The sequence below is a fragment of the Anneissia japonica genome, unplaced genomic scaffold (assembly GCF_011630105.1).
Source record: "Anneissia japonica isolate Jap-2015-1 unplaced genomic scaffold, ASM1163010v1 scaffold585_len4108843_cov191, whole genome shotgun sequence".
NCBI lineage: Eukaryota > Metazoa > Echinodermata > Crinoidea > Comatulida > Comatulidae > Anneissia > Anneissia japonica.
In genome coordinates, this window is record NW_022716829.1 from 2338358 (window position 1) to 2357615 (window position 19258).

Sequence of the window (19258 nt, forward strand, 5' to 3'; positions counted from 1 at the left end):
CCATCCATTAAACTGTAACATAATGAATTACTCCGACATCTGTAAGGCTTAGGCCAATATCATGTCATACTAAACGCTACAGAGAATCATTTCTACCAAATGTAATCCATATATTTAATACTATATTGTATTATTATATATGTACTAACCTATATTCATTATTCTCTATTCATATATCATAGTTTATCATATTTTATACTTTTTTTTATCTTCTCTTGTATATTTGTTCGTCATATACCTTGAAACTTGTAATTTCATTCCAACTCAATTCAAATACCTTCTCAGTACAATTACTCAATCATGCAATATATATCTATATATTTATTTGTCATATCTGTTGTTTTAATATTGTATATTTAACCATATTGTAATGTCTTTTTAAGTGTTTTTAGAAACTGGCAAAACCAATTTTCACAGACTACAAAGAATACAATATTTTCCACAAACAATTTATTCTATCGCAAAATACAATCATATTATTTTATATTTCATCACATCATCTTTATAAACCAATAAAGAGGTAAAATTTGGGAAATCTGGTATTCACTTACGAATGAGTGGTTTTAATTTACCATGATATATTTAATTTGGTCTCGATGACCTTTCCAGACTGTCAATCAGAGCAGGGTCAGAAATATGCACATATCCCACAAGACCTTAGCAACAACATCCAAGGGGCGAGGCTTACTGGAAAGGTTCATTAATAGTGTACAATGCATATTCATTAAGGTTCATTAATAGTGTACAATTTATATTCAATAAGGTTCATTAATAGTGTACAATGCATATTCTTTAATAGCACTGGAAGCAGAAACTGTCTGGATTCACTGGAATGCTACAAAAATTGTCTAGGGTTTAATCGACTATCGAATTACTACATTTTTTAAATTAACATTTTTTAAATTTATCATTTTACTTTTTATGCTCATATTATGATTAAGCATCTTTCACTGAATACAAGAGTACAAGATGTGATATTATATCAGTAAAAAGATATATAATACATATATACTATAGCTACCATTTTTCAATACTATGAGTCCAAAAGTAATACTGGTATAGTATTGTAAAAATAAATTAAAAACCCATTTATTCTCCAGATCCAAGCTTAGTAAACCACAATCAATTTAACATTTTATATTCAATATTTTTCTAAATCATAAAACAAATATTTAACACAAATCACTAATTAAACACATTCAAGCAAAAAACCCTGTTTTCAGTGCCAGCGTCTATGAGTATTAAATTTGGGAAAATGGAGAGGGACTGAAGAGGGAGGGCTGATGTGGGTAAGGGGGAGGGGAGGGCATAGTAGGAGGACTTGATGATAAAGTGAGAGGACTCAAAATAAGGTAACTTTTAACTACCTGAGTCTAATGTTTTTGCCTAAAAAAAATTGCCATTGGGGGGGGGGGGGGGGGGAGAGAAGAGAAACCGGGGTCCCACAAGATATTTTTTAGGGGAGGAAACATCTTCCCCCATAGATATGCCACTGTCAGTTTTACAAAATGGAAAGTATATTTTATCAATTATGATAAACCAGATAATGTACAGTTTTTTATATGAACATAAACCAGATACACTAAGAATTTATTAAACAACCACTTATCTGAAAATATACAGTATGGCTTCTACAAATAGTACATCATTTCTCTGACAAAATGATTATAAACAGTATTTGAATTATTATATCCTGACAAATTTTACTATTGTCAGAATTTTTTTTAAATATCTTTGATGTGATATGTTCGCACCCTCTCAAAATGGTTTTGTAGGATCGGAGGGGGGGGGGGTTGTAACCAAATTGTTTAGGTAACCGAGATTAGCTTTAAAGCTCATTTGTCCAAAAAAAATATTTTCCTGGTGCAAAGGTCAATGGTAACAATATGAGAACGCATGTACATGTAACAATACAGTTAAAAAGGCTAGTTTAACATGCAATGTTTAGAAAGGTCTGAAAATTCATTTTATAGTGTGGCATAGGCATACTAACATGTATGCGATTGGAAGCCTAGCTGATATGCCCACGCTTTAAAATGAGTATGAACTTGGGGATAGGGCATACGATACAGGCTGGATATGGTATATAGATTTATTTCATTTATTTAAAATATTCATTTAAAATATTTTATCAGTTAGAAATTAGAGTATTTAAAAAATATTTACCCATAACATTACCAGATAAATAATAAAAACACTTCCAGTCACGGAACTGTTTCTATGATTTTTTTTTTTTATTATTATTATCCTTCATAAAAATAAGGGTAAACATTTTTAAATTGAAAAAATTTCAATGCTAAAGTTGTTACCTGATAATGAGTAAATTAATTTTGAAAATGCAACATTAAGCTGGCAACAACTTTTAGTTGGCTTACAATTTATTGATTGTGTGCAATGACAATAGATTGAATTGAGTTGCAGTAATGATAATATTTTTAGCACCATAACACTTCCCCTTTGGATTGTAAAGTAAAAACAACCTGCCTACATCACCTTTCTAAATGGGTGAGGATCAATATTATATCAGGCCTAAATGCATAATTATGCATGGATTTTACTTTTACAGATCATCTATTCAAATGAGCAGACAATTACAATAAACAGATTAATCACTAATGAAGAAGTAATAATTAAGACATTTCAAAATGAATAAATAAATGATTAATTTGAGAAATAAACTGGAATAGATAAGGCTAAAAAAAATATTTGCATTGCCTAAGCATAGTAACAATTGTGAATTAGTTTCTGTTGGTCATTTATTTTAATAAGTAGGCTTTCCCAAATTCTAAGACGTGCAGCTAATTATCGTTACTGCTGGGCTAAAATCTATTTCCAATACCATACAACTATGTTCTGCTCGTCCTTGAGGAAAAACCCCGACGGAACCCAGATTTTTAAGACTGTTGATTTTTAAGACTGTTGGTCAGTCGAGCTTGGGCAACACAAACAATTTTTTGGCCTAATATCATTTTGAGTTGTAGTAAATCGGTGGAGAATTGTCTATTCCTTCAACCAGGTTTGCATTGGTGATTCTTGCGAAAAGCATGGGAAAGAACTAGTTTTAGATTCAGGCACCATTTTATCCACAGCTGTGTTCTCAGTTTGGTCATGCAGCAGCCATTTTGAAGATGGTGTTGCAAGATGTATACCATCCATTTTCAAAACAATACCACGGATGTCATCAGGAATTGTGCCAAGCAGCCAATCAGCAACCTTGGTTTTTGGATGTTTTTGTAGGCCTGCACTGCCGATTTCTTGTTTACCAAGCAATAACCAATTTGTGTAATCTTCATTACCAACATCAGACATTGTAGATCCATACACCTGATCGGTCGACACATTCGGATCGTGCAATTTCCTACATGAGAGCCAGTCAGTCTCACTGTAATTGGAATGATGGTCAACAACTGTCTTCCATGCGTCAAACTGCTGCAAGTCCTTGTACGATCTACCAACTGTCAAACGAGAGCTCTGCAACCAATCTGTGTTATTGTAGCAGGAATGGTGTTTCTGTACAGTCTTCCATACTTCTGATTCTGGGGTTATGCCTTTACAGTCATCCTCTTTTTCCTTTGACAAATGGGTGCCATCAAAAATCGATTCATCATTCTTTGACTTATGTTCATTTGAATCCAACCAATCTGAGTCCTTACCTGACCGGGTTGCTAGGTACATTTTCAGAGGATTCACACCCTCGGGTTGCATCTGTGATTTGTTGCTTAGCAACCAATCTCCATCATTTTCTGATGTTATTTGTTCAAAAATTGGAAAGTTGCAAGATTCTTCCATTTTTACGGCTAATGATGATATTTGTGGTTGGTTCTTCAATTCAGCAGTGGATTGACCAAAACTTCCGCAGCATTTTGTATCACAGACACACTCAGAAAATGATCCACACACCTCGTTAGCACGGCAGACTACCTCAATACTCGGAAGCATCACCTCCTTCTCATCTTCATGTTTCCCATACTCAAATAAATTTTGCTGCAAAATTGGAGACTTGCTGGTTGACTCGCGCATACATTTCAAGTCATCCAAATTTTCAATCTCAACATTCTAAAAAAAAAACAATGGAAAAAAAAATCATGACGTATAAAATGGTATGTTCATGACAATATATAATAACTATGGTGGCAAAATGTACACTATTATAAAACACGGTATAAATTACATACTAAATTTGATTGGCATATATTTAATTCTTAGTAGTATAAAGGTAAGCGTTACCAGGACAATCTGACTGGTAGAAGTACAGGAATATTAACCAGGGACATAGGTTGGTTTTGGTCTGGGAGGGTGCGAAACAGCCTTGGGGTGCAAAAATTGAGCATGTGGAACTAAATCCCTTCCAAACTTAATGGTCATTTTTAGTATTGTAACCCAGTTAGTGGAACTATCTTGCATCATTGGGGGTGCGTCCACACTCCCCATTTAAAACAAAAGGCAAAGCTTACCTGAACGATTTGACTGGTTGCAGCAGTGCAGGTTGAGGTACATTGACCGGCACAGGACATTATCATCATCTCTTGGTTTTTATCCTCTATTTCTTCCAGTTTTTTCCTTTCTTCATAGCCAGCTAACCACACTCTTATGTCTTTAGGGATATCCCTAAAATATACAAGTTACAATAGAAGTAGCAAATTATTACATAATAATATAATTAGATATTTTGTTTTTACTTGCAGATCAAAAAGAGTTAAGTAAATGTAGGAATAAATCAAGCAAACTGAGCTTGAAAACAATAAATTACATTTTACATTTTCAAATCATTTTCGAAGGCAAAATTAAAGTACTTTCCACACAAAATAGCTGGATTAAAACAAAATTTTCTTTCTTATTAATTATACCATGCAAGTCTCCAAGCATATTATATACATTTTATTTGATAAGCAAAAAGCTATATGTAAAGCACTTACAATGGGTAGAGTGAATTGATTATAATAATAGACCGAATCGGCGGTTTAGGTCACATGACTTATAGTGGGTATTAGGGTTTGTTTACATCTATCGAGATCGCGAGATGACAGTGCATTGAATATGGCTTTACCTTGTTGCTGATGTCAGTCACACCATAGATGTTGCAAATGTTGGTTGGAATGAGAGTTATAATTTGGTAAATCACTTAGACGTGTTGTTACGTACCTTCACAACGTGCATATTGCTCCAATGGAGTCGTCGCCGGCTGTGGTACTTTTTAGGCCTAGGCCTAATTCAAGATTATTATTTATGGCAAATGCTATCGCAGCATAAAAAAAAAAACGAATCTCCCCATTCGTTGCAAGAGTATTATATGTTATTTTAAATCCAAAATTAAATCATAGGATGCTAGTAGTTACTGCCGAGGATGATGATCATCACATGACATAAATAAATATTATTATTACATACTGGCATTAAGATGTACCATACCCGAACCATTCCTTATTATCGCTGGCCTGTTTCCTAGACCAAGTTTGGTTGAGCAATCAGTACCGTAAGGGTTACTTTCTACTTTATTACCTACTCGACTACAGAGCTAGTCGAGGCATAAAAACTCCCTCCCTGGTCCGGGCCCTGATCAAGGCTTACACTACAGTGCAGCCTAGGCCTATACCTGTATGTAGCCTATACTAGCAGCATTCCAGAGCCTAAATAAAATGCATGGAGATTGCCAAAGTAATTATAAATCATTATTTAAAAAAAACGTAGGCCTATGCTTTATTTTACTTTGGGTTGCTGTCTAAAAAACATAACTCTCTCAATATACTGTGTTCAAACTGAGCGCACGGTGGTTGTTTCCATTTAGTACCCACTATATGTCACGAGGCGATAATTCGGTCTATTAATTGTACACACCTGAAGTATTTCATCACAGCATATGGATACGATGCCCCCATCTCATGCTCAAGTCGGATTCGTTCTGGATTCTGGAGCCATTCATTAGTGGGAGATGTTAAGATCATGTTGAAGTATGGATGTCTGACTGCTGGCAATTCAGTCTCTTGGTAGGGGGCGCTTATCATTTCAAAACTTGTACTGTTTACATCACTTTCGGCCATATCATAATCATCTGCATTGTTAATACATTACATTATTATTCTTTTGTGAAATAATGAAAATTAACTTTTGTAACATACAACACTAAATTTTATATTGGTGAGAAATTGGTATTTCTACATTATTTTGATCTCGATAAGCAATCAAATAATTTGGGGTAAATAATTGCTGGTACAATCTGAAGTTCATCCAATTTAATTAAATTCTTCTTCATTTAGCAAATACTGTAAAATCCAAATGTAAGACAGAATGATAAATTTATTTGCTAGTCGTCTTCTTATCGATGCTATACACAAGTTCATACTCTGCTGAGATATGTTGGTATATTTCTAAAACTCAATGATAGGATTTTCGTGTAAAGTGGTGAAAGGATTGGTAGGAACAGGTCTGTGATGTGAACGCTCCTTTCTTGGCTAGTGAAAAGGAGACAAACAATAAAAGCAGCCAGTTTCTAAAGATCAGTTGATGTCAGTTGAGCGTTACTCACCAAATTGCTCTTCTTCCTCTTCTTCAACATCTTGCAAGCTGGTACAGTCTGTTCCCTCTTGTATCTTCTGAAGCCATTCTGAAGGGGATTCATTCCTTCGAAAAGGTGGGAACAGCAGATCACTGTAGGGCTCAGCAGGTGTGTTGGTTGGAGTCTTAATCAGCCAATCTTGATTATCCAATTTTCGTGGTGGCGCTGAATCCTGTCAGACAGAGTCAAATTAGTTTTCATATTTAAATTATTAATTTAAACAGATTTACATACTTAAAATCATAAAAACTAATTATATGAGGCTATTCTGATTTTTCAAATCTTTCATTGAATGGCTCACTAAAAGAATCCAATAAGTTATCTTTTAATAAAACCCAGATCAAAAATAATCAATAAATGAATTACATGCATTGCTATCAATATCAAATTGATTACCACCATTTAAAGGGCTGCTATTATTCATGTTGTTTTTTTTTTGTAGAAAATAAACAGAAGACTTTTTCTTCAGAAGATTCTTTTTTATATTCAAGTGGAAGCTTCATATGATGTTAGCAATTCAAACACTGGATATAATTTTTTTAACCTAATCAACATACTGGACATTTTTCTTTTTTCTCTTTCAGTTCTGTCAAGCTTCGGTACAACTCTCCATGATTGACTTCTCGCACATCAGCCAAGCAGGCCTTTTTGTTAGCACTCTCTGTGTCAATAATAGGTCTCTTGTTTGTCTCTATATGACCGAATCCATAGATTGCATCCTTCAAGTTCTTCTGGTCAGCAGCAAAGTGAATAACACTATTTTCTTTGGGTTCACAACACATATGCTCGAAGCTAATGACAAATATAAATTGGTTAAATTATTATTAGTATAAACCGTTATAAATTAAAACAGGATTCGGACTCAGAACTCTCTGGCTTTTGAAGGCAAGCATTTTTACCATACCTGTAACTGGAACTGTAGTTCAAGACCAATTAAATAATTAGTACATGTTAAATAACAAAATATGTAAATAAAGTTATTCCTTAGACTTAGCCTGGGCCCTGTCCAGACTATCAAATTCCATAGCCCCTTTCAGACAGACGTTGCCGCAATATTGCAGTAAACATGCCGGCATAATAACCAGCTATACCCTTTCACACAGCACCTTTGTTACCGCAATATTACGGTAATCTTACACTTTTCTGTCTGAAAGGGTCCTACAGAATGGCATAATATTGGCAGTTTAAATACCACCGAGCAATTATTTTCAACTAACCTTGTTTGTTAAATGCATAAATGCACACGCCGGCTTGATTGCCGCAATATTGAGTGAACCCTTTCAGACAGAGCAAGCCAGTAACCGTTACCGCAATATTACTAGGGTGCAAGATGGCCCAAAGTAAGCTGGCATATCGGTGTATCGACCCTTTCAGAGAGAAACCCATGCCGGCGTGCTTACTGCAATATTGTGGTATTGCAGCTCTGTCTGAAAAGGGCTTATTTGACAAAACCATGTGACATGCCTAAATATGGTCATGATGACATCCTATCATGACCATATATAGGCACATCATCACTATATATGGGCATACTGTACAGCATTTTTTTCTGAAAGAAAATTTTATAATCTGGACAGAGCTGTAGACTTACTTTTTGATTGTAGCCTGAAGTTCTTTATTGAACTCAACATTTTGAGAAGCTTGACCAGAAGTAGCAAGGAGCATCTGAGATGCACCCAACTCGCGTTGCATTTGGCAAAGCTGTTCATCCAGGATGCCTTCTTTCACATGGTGGATAGTGTCTACTTGATCTAGAAGCCACACCTCACGAGACCTCAGGGCCTCAAGTTGCCGACTGATGCTGGAATGTACCTCACCTTTGACCTATCATTATAAACAACATCAATGATGGTCAAAATAAGTAATTACTACCCATATTCAATTGTAACAGGGCCACTTAAATATTCAGACCATTGTTACTGTATGTAAAGTTAAGACAGGCTCTTAAAAATGGTAGAGGTAAAGCTGTTTCTATACTTCTAGCTTCACTGTTCTTAATGTGTGCTCTACACTTTGGTCACATGACTACCTGAATGAACACACACCAGGTATAAAAAATATTGACAAAATGTAGGGTGCGCTCTAAGCTGTAGTCACATGACCCTTGTGTGCACCTGACCCACGCAGTTATAAAAAAAACTAAGGGTGGAATTTATCATTATGTGGGTTGTTTGGAACCCCAACATAAATGATTGTGGTAGATTCATAACATGTATATTATGGATATTTTTTTTTCTAATTATGAATCTTGACTTGAGTATGTCAAAGTATTACAACTACTGAAAATTACACAGACATAGATACTGCATAGCATGAATTGAAAGTAGCACTTTTAAATTACTGTCAAAAATATTCTGTACAGATAATAAAAATATATAAAATATAAGATGCAAACTGTACCTCTAAGCTGTTTTTTTGTAATTGTTTCTTCACCAAAAGTATGTCTTTTATGGCATCTTGTACATAAGCTACATAGAGCTTGATTGTGGTCAGAGAATCTTTACAACTGGAATCCATTTTCACTTGCTTCAAGGTTCATCAATGCCTGTGTAGAATATCTAATAATAGCTGCTACTGCAAAAAGACAGACATTAAGGGGAATATTTTCAGATGAAATAATTGGTAATCAATTCTCAAAAAAAAGTTTCAATAGATTGAATAGATTTCTCTATTCCATGTTTTAATGTATGTCATCACCATTTACACTACTCTTTAAATCAAATGACCAACAGAAACTAAAACTCTAATCAATTTTAAAAATTTAAATGAATTAAAAAATAACATTCCAAAATCAAAACTAATGATTCTACAAACCTAATATTTAACAGTCAGAGTAATAGTAGAAAAACATTAACACACAAATACTCAGCTAGATAAAGTGACCTTGTTGGAATTAGAAATTGTATAACAGTACTTAGTAATAATAACTTCAGAATGACAAGGCAAAATAGCAACAATACTAAATAATGTTGATTTTGCTTTAATTGGTAAGGAAGTACAATCGGTACTACCTTTCCTGGATATCCTTCATATACATTTAATAAATCTTTCTGACTAAGAGAAACAGCATAACATATTACTTCCCAACACAGCTACGCCTTTACTGGTGGTAATTACAAACACAAACATATTTCAACTAATGAATACTCTTGACTACAAACAGATTCCAAATGATACAATGTAGCCTAATCCAAGTAAGTCATGTATCCTATTCTATAAAACCCAAAACAGATTTTTGACAACACAGGATATAAATTACCACACTAAAGCATATCCAAGAGGTGTGATGAGTGCATACGCACAGCTCCAAATTAAAAAAAAGTCTACATTTTAAAGACAGTCGAGAATGTAGTGAACAAAAACTTTTCCATTACATACATGGGAATTTTAAATATTTACCAGGACTATATTGATTAAGTAGTGCTATACAGTGTAATACCCTCATTCAAACAAGACAAAATGTTACAAACATTTCTTTGCAAATAAAACAACAATGAAACTTCCACCATTTCCAACTGAATTCTGGGTAATGTGATGAAACAATGTTTACAGCCAATATTAACACCGATAATTATTTTGCTTTGGAAGATTTTTGCAGTAATAATAATAATAATAATAATAATAATAATAATAATAATAATAATAATAATAACAATAATAATAATAATAATAAAATAAAAATAATAATAATCTCTTTATTTATGTTGGGCGCTGCAGAATGGTTCGACTTCGTTTATTGAAGCAAGGAAGTAAAAATACTTAACATTGAAAACATCAAAATTGTACAAGAGGAAAACGAAAACCCCAACAAGTTAATGGCAATCATAACCCTGCAAAACAACACATCAATTATCTGTCTCACCGTATTAACATACTAAATCATTAAAGGTATCTAACGTTATAAAAATAGCAAACAGATATAATATTCATTAGCAAGTAACAATTATACATGTATTATAGGATTGGCATTATGGTAAGCATATTTTGGATTACACCCGGGGATGCCTATGTGCATGAACAGAACGAACATGACATCGTTTTTCAAAGTGGCTGATGCATTTAATCAACTGCCCTGTGATCCTAGGCCTATCCAAAACTAGGCCCTAGGCCTATATTCCGGTGAAAAAACCAGACATTACTTGAGCATCAAAGGGAGGGGAACACCCTAATCATAGTTAGGCCTATGCGCCTAGACTTTGGTCTTTACCTCGAGCTAGGCCAGCCTTTGCCTAAACTTTCTTTCTTGATGTCGTAGGTTAGTTTTTGCCCAACAACAACTAATCCAACCAAACACACCCATCACAAGGAAGACCGCCCATTTGTAATGCAATATGTAACAAGCTACTTTTCGCAGCGAGAGTCTCACTCTGTGGTACATGTGAGTCTTCATGCTGTGAATCAATGATCCGATCAGCCCACTGGGCGGGTCTCTGTAGGGACGGACCGTGGTGTTGCCTATTTTTAGCTGCAGCGGCTGTGGAACACGCGAGTCTACACGCTGTGAATTAACGAACGGATCAGCCTACTGGGCGGGTCTCTATACAGACGGCCCGTGGTGTTGTCTATTTTTAACCGCAGTTAGCGAGCTGTTTATTTTTAGCGACAGTAAACAAGTTTAGAGAATGGGCTTTGCATTTTCAACTTTACTGCGACCCAATGTTTGATCTAATCAATTGGAAGAGTTTAGAGTCTGCCAAATTCAGAGCCAATTCCTTTATATTTTGTGAACATTTGTTTTTTGCAAAGTTCTTTTTATGCAGTTAAAATAAATGATGCAACAAAAAAAAAATAAATAAATAAACATTTTTAAAAATTAATAAAATATCAATATTTCCGAAATTTTTGAAGCGGGCAGGAGTGATAATCTAGGCCTAATAAATTTTTCTATTTTCCCTAAAATACCTGTTAACCCTATATATAATAGGCCTTATCTATATAGGCCTACATTGTAAAAACAAAATAATAATTATTTAGAAAAATACTGGAACTAAACAACTCCCTGATCCAAGTTTATGTGAAGGTTTGTACCTCCTTTTGTCCCCAATTCATTCATACCCTATTGTTTACTGAACCAGTGAATACGTCAATACGCCATTATCCACTGGCAACTTGGTCACGTACGCTTTAATTTCCTTCCTTCCCCATCCCCAACTCCAAGATACTGGGCCAAATAAAGACATTCGGAATCCCAATATTCTTTTTGCTTAAATTTAATGAATAAAAAGTATAACGGACAATCAAGCATTGTTAATTTAACCATACGAATTAGCCACATAATAATATTATTGCTTAGCCTAGGCCTACCGTCGTACGTACTTTTTTGTGTAACCGCAACGACTCGTTTCCGACGTTCTCGACCATACCGAGGGTGAGAAAGGATGTGGATTTGTTGGTTGGTTTACAACATTTAAGTAATCAGACTATACCTACATGACATGCACATTATATTATGAAAGACTAATACACTAAGAATAAACACTCAGATCAGTTTAATAAAAAATGTTACTTACCAAACAGATTCCCATACCCACACAAAAGACAAACACAGGCTAGGCCTAGCAAGAGAGTGGTCGTGACGTGACGTTTGATATGATTGGTTGAGTGGGGCTTTAAAGTACCACGTGACCAATCACTGAATTAATATTACTTTCTTATTTTGTCAAAAGATGCACCATCAAGGTACGGTGTGCGCGACACAATGGATTGGTTGTTTTGATTCATTTATTAATTGATTGATCACAAACACCCCATTCTAAATTTAGGTCGAAGAAATAATTATTTTCCCTTTCTCTTTGTGGAAAATTACAAATCGTTTACATCATAATTACGTAATATAAATACTGTCTCTTATACACATCTAGATGTGTATAAGAGACAGATTCCTTGAACATTGACCAAATTAATGCTCTGTTTGCTAGAATACCATACTATCGTCATCATTGGCTAAAAACTTATCAGAAAAATACAAATCGACATTACCGTCCAAGGCAAAGACCCATTCGAAGGAATTGCTCAACAGCCTACTGTAGGCCTATGCTAAGTTTTTTTCTAAGTCGCGTTTTTCCTGTCTCTGATTGCTTTTTACGTAAGGACCACAATGAAAATAAGTTGCCAATTTCGGTACTTTCCCTTTTTCAACCTTTGAAAATGATGTTTCTTGTCGTCTTTGTTTTATATTCATATTCAGAATAAAGAAATAGAAGCCAATACTAAAAAGTGTCAGACAGAGAAACAGTTATGTAGGCCCTATGTATACATCAGAATTTTACACATTACATGCTTGTTATATTTAAAACAAAACTTTGTAATCGTTTTTAATATATCTGTAACCATTCATCTTTTCAATATATTATTGAAGTGTGGGTGTAATTTCCAAATGAATTGATTAATTTTATCCTAATTCCATTAGAATCTTGGACTTAGAAAATGTTGGAATTATTGGCCAGGTGGCGGTTATGATTTTCCCCTATGAACATCAGTCTATGACACTTCAATTGACAAAGGTTCTTGATCACTACACATCCCTGTCAATTTGTGGGATTGAAGGGCCCTTCCATTTGCTGAGGGCCATGGGGCAGTTAAAATCACCAATTCAATTCATAGTTAATCTGTATTGCAATTTGTAAACAAATTGAAGTTTAACGATCCTAATCGGATTCGGAAAAATTACCTAGACAAACAGAAAAAATACCACACAAAAATAAATTTAAAAATTTAATAAACATCTTAAAAATTAAAAAGGAACAACTAAAAAAAATAGAAAAAAATTGTATACAATTACATACCTTAATTATTAAATACAAGATTGATACATTAATTTAGAAAAGGGGAAATTCACATTGGGATGTTAATTCTCATCATGGATCTATTAATAAGATATTATTATTATTATTATTATTATTATTATTATTATTATTATTATTATTATAGGACCATGTTCTCATAATGAGACTGGAAGTGAAGTTGATTTCAGTCGTGAGAAAAAAAAAATCTGTCACGGGAATGAACCCAGATCTACGGGACTGGAAGGTAAGGGAACCTCCAAAGCTATTAAATTCTACTTGCACACAATCTTAAATTCAGGCCTAAGCCTATTGTGATTTTATATTTATTTTTGACTAGGAAGTTTTTTTTTTTGTTTTTTTTTTCTCATTTAGGCCTATTGCCAATAATCACTGAAGCAGGCACATTTAAAAAAAATGTACAGGTCAATATGTCTATCTGCTGATATTATAAACGTTGTTATTTCTAACGATGACGTGCCTCGTAATTCAAAATTGAATCCAGTGCTTTCATAAACATGGGCAGATTTCCAAATTCGTTTCCAGTTCATTTCTTCCGTATCAATACATCGCTGTTTTGCCAAGAACTGAATTCCTTTTGAATTACTGTACTAATTTTTTCGTCTATAGTTTCAAAGTTCTTTTCTTGATTGCCAATGAATTTTTATTTTATTTTATTCATTCTGGCAATACAAATAACAATATAAAACATTACAAATACAAAAAAAATCAGAAATTCACAAACATAAGGGTAATTAGGTGATAATAATAATAATAATTATTATTATTATTAGGCCTAATAATAATAATAATAATAATAAGCAAAAAATGTCAATCAATTAAATATCATTAAAACATATTTTATGATGAAGAATGAATGAATTTCGAAATTAAATCATGATAGCTTGTATCACTTTCTTCTGTTGCTTATACTGTCTTATGAGTATTTCTACTAATTGAAATGAATTAAAAATGAGAACAAGGAATTCCCTATGATACGAAAACTTAGATAAATAGGATAAATACATAAATATAAACACCTGGAAAGCCAGCATAGACTACTGACGAAAGCTTGTGTAATAAATAACTGAAGTTAGTCTATCTATAAAGTCACTGCTACCAGTGACATTTCCAACTACTGTATATATTAAGAATTTGTTGGATAAGACCCATTTAATAACGGATTTGAGTATTTTAATGGAGTCAAAAGTGGAAGAAAAATTACGCAACCAAATAAGTTAGGGTCTTTACGAACCAATATTTTCGTAACGGGTCCGGTATACAAAAAGTCATGTCAAATTCCTGTTCTATAGCCAAAAGTTAGTCTAGATATCAATTTTCAGTTAATTATCTTTATTCTATTTGAAGATATGGCTAATTGAAAATGCAACTTTACAAATATGTCATAATTGAGAGTTAGAAAGGGGTACGACCTTAAAATTTCAAATGGCCGTAACTTCTAAACGACTTGGAATTGGCAAGTCAAATTTTGGGTTTGTTCGTCAGACATGTCGGTGCACATTATATCCGAGTTTCAAGAGAATCTGAGACGGTACCCAGCCATCCCATTTGTTGAGTTGGCACGGAATGACCCAGGTGTGTGTGTATTATATTAACTAATTCCTCCTTGATTATATATTAATTATAAAAAAATACAATAGAATAATCATAATTCTTATGTATTCATTGTAAATACTCTCATATACAAAGTATATTCTTAAATAGAGAAATAACAGGATTAAAACAATATCAGAAACACAGTTCTTTCAACAGATGCATATTCATAGTAGTCATTGTCATATACATAGTAGTCATAGTCATAGTAGTCATAGTCATAGTAGTCATAGTCATAGTAGTCATAGTCATAGTAGGTCATAGTCATAGTAGTCATAGTAGTCATAGTCATAGTAGTCATAGTAGTCATAGTCATAGTAGTCATAGTCATAGTAGTCATAGTCATAGCAGTCATAGTTATAGTAGTCAAACCTAAAATTTGCATGTGTCTTTCAAGTAGTGGTTGTAAAATGGAATTGGATGTAATATACAGTAGAATATTTTGTAATTTGGAGTGTTGTAAATAAGAGGTTCATCTGAACTAAATAATTAAACAAAACTAAAACCCAAATATTTGATAATAATTTTTGGTACATTTGCACATATGTTTTGGTTTTTTTTTCTTCTCTGTTGTTGTTAAGCGCCTCGAGGTTGTGTCAACGTGAGGCGCTATATAAATCCAGAATTATTATTATTATATAATAATTCTAATTTTTAAGAGGCATTCTCATCAAAGAGTGAATAATTCACCACTTAGAAATCATAGAAAAAATGCTGAACAAAGGACAAATTGTAAACAATTCAATGTATTCCTGATGATGACATAATTAAATATGGAAATATTAAATCCCGCTGCTTACTTGGACTCGAATTCAACCCTGGCCATCAGGCGCAAGCTTGGTGGTCTAGAGGTATGATGCCAGGCTAGTGATCTGGAGATTGTGGGTTCGAGTTCCACCCCAGAACAACTTGCGATTTTTTTTGCAGTTGTTTTCAAATGTACTGAATATTCGGTTCATTTCCACGTCAGGTAGGGCAAAAAAATTACACCTATAAATATTAAAATCCCAACACGACGACATGCATTTAAATGCTTGGGGTATTATGTTGTGTCCATCAATATTACAGAGTATACACACACACACTGTGATGGATTTTACTACATAGCCAATGTGTAGCATGCACATTGGTTTACAGTGTAATGTAACATTATCTGAAATGATCAATATGGTAAACAAACCAATGATTCATTGCACAACCATACTGCTTTGTACATACAGGTCTCCCTCCAATTAAAGACCACTTTTGGGACTGGGATTTCCATGGTCCTTAGCAGCTTTGGTCTCTAATTATAATAATAAAGACAAAAGAAATTTGTTAATTTGGGACCACAGAATAGTGGTCTTTAATTGGAGGTGGTACTTAACTGGAGGGGTCTTTCATTGCAGGGATACCTGTAGCTTTTTTGGGGTCATACTGTATTGTAGAACTATCCACTGAAAACATTTTTCATTTTCTGTTTTAGGCCCAAGGTTAAAGATATACTAAACAGCAAACTTAATTACATAAGTTACATAAAGTATTCCTTTATATATAAACATACACACAGGATGCTCTACATCACAGGTGGGCAAAGTGCAGCTAGTGGGCTGCACGCGGCCCGACAACGATATTTTGCGGCCCCAATGCACTCAGCCTACATTGCATTTGTGTTACATAATGCACTGCATATCTATGGTGTTAGGCATCCATTGTACACTACATCCATAGAGTATGGCATTTCCATAGTACATTGTATCTATGAATATTTGTAATGCTCTGCATATTCATGATGCACTCTGACTGAATTTCTATTGGGATAAAATATTTATAGTGTGTTGGGATATGATTCTGCAATCATAATCTGAGAAATGAAATACTCATGACACATATCAAATCCATGGCTAAATATACCTGGTGCATTAATTATAGAGGGATACTAATACAAACTCAATATTAATATCTGGTTTTTTTTTTTCTGACTTTTTCATAGACTACTTTTTCATCCAGTAGCAATAAACAAATGTTATCTGAAATTTCTTCAAATAATTTGGTACATTCTCATCTTTTTCGTTTACATAGACCACCTTCACCTTTTTTCAAGTTGTTTGAACTTCAGTTCTGTTAATGAAAAAGAATGAAACAAATAAATCTACAACAATCTGATGTATAGTTGCCATTATAACTAAATTTTATACATTAATTGAACATTTTAACACAATATTATGCAATTACATACTTTTTAAGCTGTATATTAATATATTAATTTATATATTTTTTACTGATAATTAATCAATTAATTAATTTTTTTGGCTGTTTTGTCACCACACCTTATTATATTATTGTAAAGTCATCATGGTTTTTGTTTTATAATTTGAAAGCACATAGAGGCACTGAGCAATGTGCACTACACAAATGTATATTATTATTATTATTACGTGTCCTACTTCAAACTGAAATTTTGACTGGGTCCCTGGAGACTTGCAACAGCAGATCAGAAACAAATGTAACAGATACATTGTTTATTATCCTGAATAACTCCCAAGTGACAGTTAATTAATCGAGGAAATGAGAAATTAAACTCCAATTAAAACTGGATGCTAGCCAGGGTCTACATCCAAATATTCAGTTCACAAAACGGGTTTCTGATTCTTAACAAACTAAAAACAAACTACAAACTGAAATTAATATTTGCTTACAGACAAGAGGTCCTAGTTATTTAAATACTAAACGTGATTGGTATACAGTATTAAGCTACATTAATACTAGACACGACAACGACATATCATCGCGTCATTTATATTCTTCAACACTGAGCACATTTTTATCGTGTCGTTATCGTGTAAAAGTAGCTTTATTCAAAGTCTCTTACCTAATCTTCTGGAATAGGCATCTAATCTATGAGCAGCTTGCTCCAAGTTGACCACACTTTCTTCTACTTGATCTATTTGGTCTAGAAAAGGTTGAAGGTTTCGATCTACATAAAGAAAGGTCGTTCAATAATCAATCATGTCACGTAAACAATAACATATATAACGATATACCAATGTTATGAAATGCTCATCCCAAGTGTTCAGGCATACTTGCACTCTATAGGCTACAGAAAATCAGAAAACTAATTGCATATTCCAACAACTAATCCACTATACCATTTGATGATGATGATAAAGATGATGAATGTGATTGTGTTGGTGATGATGATCATAGATGACTTGAATTTCTCATTTACTGTAAATCTCTCAGGGCTTTATTTATATCTATCCCAAGATCCTTCATTTAACTGTACTTGATGATGATGATGGCGATGATGATGACATTGATGATGATGATAGCGATGATGATGATGATAATAATCATAGATTGACTTACATTTCTCATTTAAATCTGTCAGAGCTCTATTTATATCTATCCCAAGATCCTTCATTTAACTGTACTTGATTGATGATGATGATGGTGATGATGATGACATTGATGATGATGATAGCGATGATGATGATGATAATAATCATAGATTGACTTACATTTCTCATTTAAATTTGTCAGAGCTCTATTTATATCTATCCCAAGATCCTTCATTTAACTGTACTTGATTGATGATGATGATGGTGATGATGATGACATTGATGATGATGATAGCGATGACGATGATGATAATAATCATAGATTGACTTACATTTCTCATTTAAATCTGTCAGAGCTCTATTTATATCTATCCCAAGATCCTTCATTTAACTGTACATGATGATGATGATGATGGCGATGATGATGACATTGATGATGACGATAATGATAATGATGATGATAATAATCATAGATTGACTTACATTTTTCATTTAAATCTGTCAGAGCTCTATTTATATTTATCCCAAGATCCTTCATTTAACTGTACTTGATGACGATGATGATGGCGATGATGATGACATTGATGATGACGATGATGATAATAATCATAGATTGACTTACATTTCTCATTTAAATCATTCAGAGCTCTATTTATATCCATTCCAAGACCCTTCATTTAAATGTACTTGATGATGATGGCGATGATGATGACACTGATGATGATGATAGCGATGATGATGATGATAATAATCATAGATTGACTTACATTTCTCATTTAAATCTGTCAGAGCTCTATTTGTATCCATTCCAAGACCCTTCATTTAACTGTACTTGATGATGATGACATTGAGGATGACGATAATGATAATGATGATGATAATAATCATAGATTGACTTACATTTTTCATTTAAATCTGTCAGAGCTCTATTTATATCCATTCCAAGATCCTTCATTTGACTGTACTTGAGTGAGGTGACACGATTCTCT

At 33.5% G+C, this 19258-nt stretch overlaps 1 protein-coding gene and 1 long non-coding RNA gene across 3 annotated transcripts; both read right to left on the minus strand.

Annotated features, from left to right (window-relative positions):
- Positions 1-428: 428 nt before the first annotated feature.
- Positions 429-12205, minus strand: LOC117109844 (nuclear receptor coactivator 4-like). Of its 2 annotated transcripts, none has more exons than XM_033252288.1 (8): positions 12064-12205; positions 8954-9127; positions 8145-8377; positions 7111-7345; positions 6524-6725; positions 5836-6049; positions 4455-4608; positions 429-4056 (listed from the first exon to the last, which is right to left on the minus strand). In XM_033252288.1, exons 2-8 carry the CDS (start codon positions 9068-9070, stop codon positions 3001-3003), a joined length of 2211 nt encoding a protein of 736 aa, XP_033108179.1. In that variant the 5' UTR covers positions 9071-9127; positions 12064-12205; the 3' UTR covers positions 429-3000. The 2 variants fall into 2 exon arrangements, with proteins under 2 accessions (XP_033108179.1, XP_033108180.1); XM_033252289.1 differs by having other exon boundaries at positions 8954-9124; positions 12064-12152.
- Positions 12206-17023: 4818 nt separating this feature from the next.
- Positions 17024-18329, minus strand: LOC117109944. The gene is made up of 3 exons (XR_004445609.1): positions 18298-18329; positions 17801-17905; positions 17024-17049 (listed from the first exon to the last, which is right to left on the minus strand). It is a non-coding gene; the product is annotated as an uncharacterized LOC117109944 (long non-coding RNA).
- Positions 18330-19258: the final 929 nt, after the last annotated feature.

What these genes read in the sequence shown, in the direction of transcription:
- LOC117109844 (XM_033252288.1), bottom strand. Translation starts at nt 9,070, where the DNA reads ATGGATTCCAGTTGTAAAGATTCTCTGACCACAATCAAGCTCTATGTA. An exon ending in AGAGGAAGAAGAGCAATTTG is followed by an intron (nt 6,050 to 6,523) that starts GTGAGTAACGCT and finishes TTAACAATGCAG; the next exon opens with ATGATTATGATATGGCCGAA. An exon ending in GCTGTGATGAAATACTTCAG is followed by an intron (nt 4,609 to 5,835) that starts GTGTGTACAATT and finishes TGTATATTTTAG; the next exon opens with GGATATCCCTAAAGACATAA.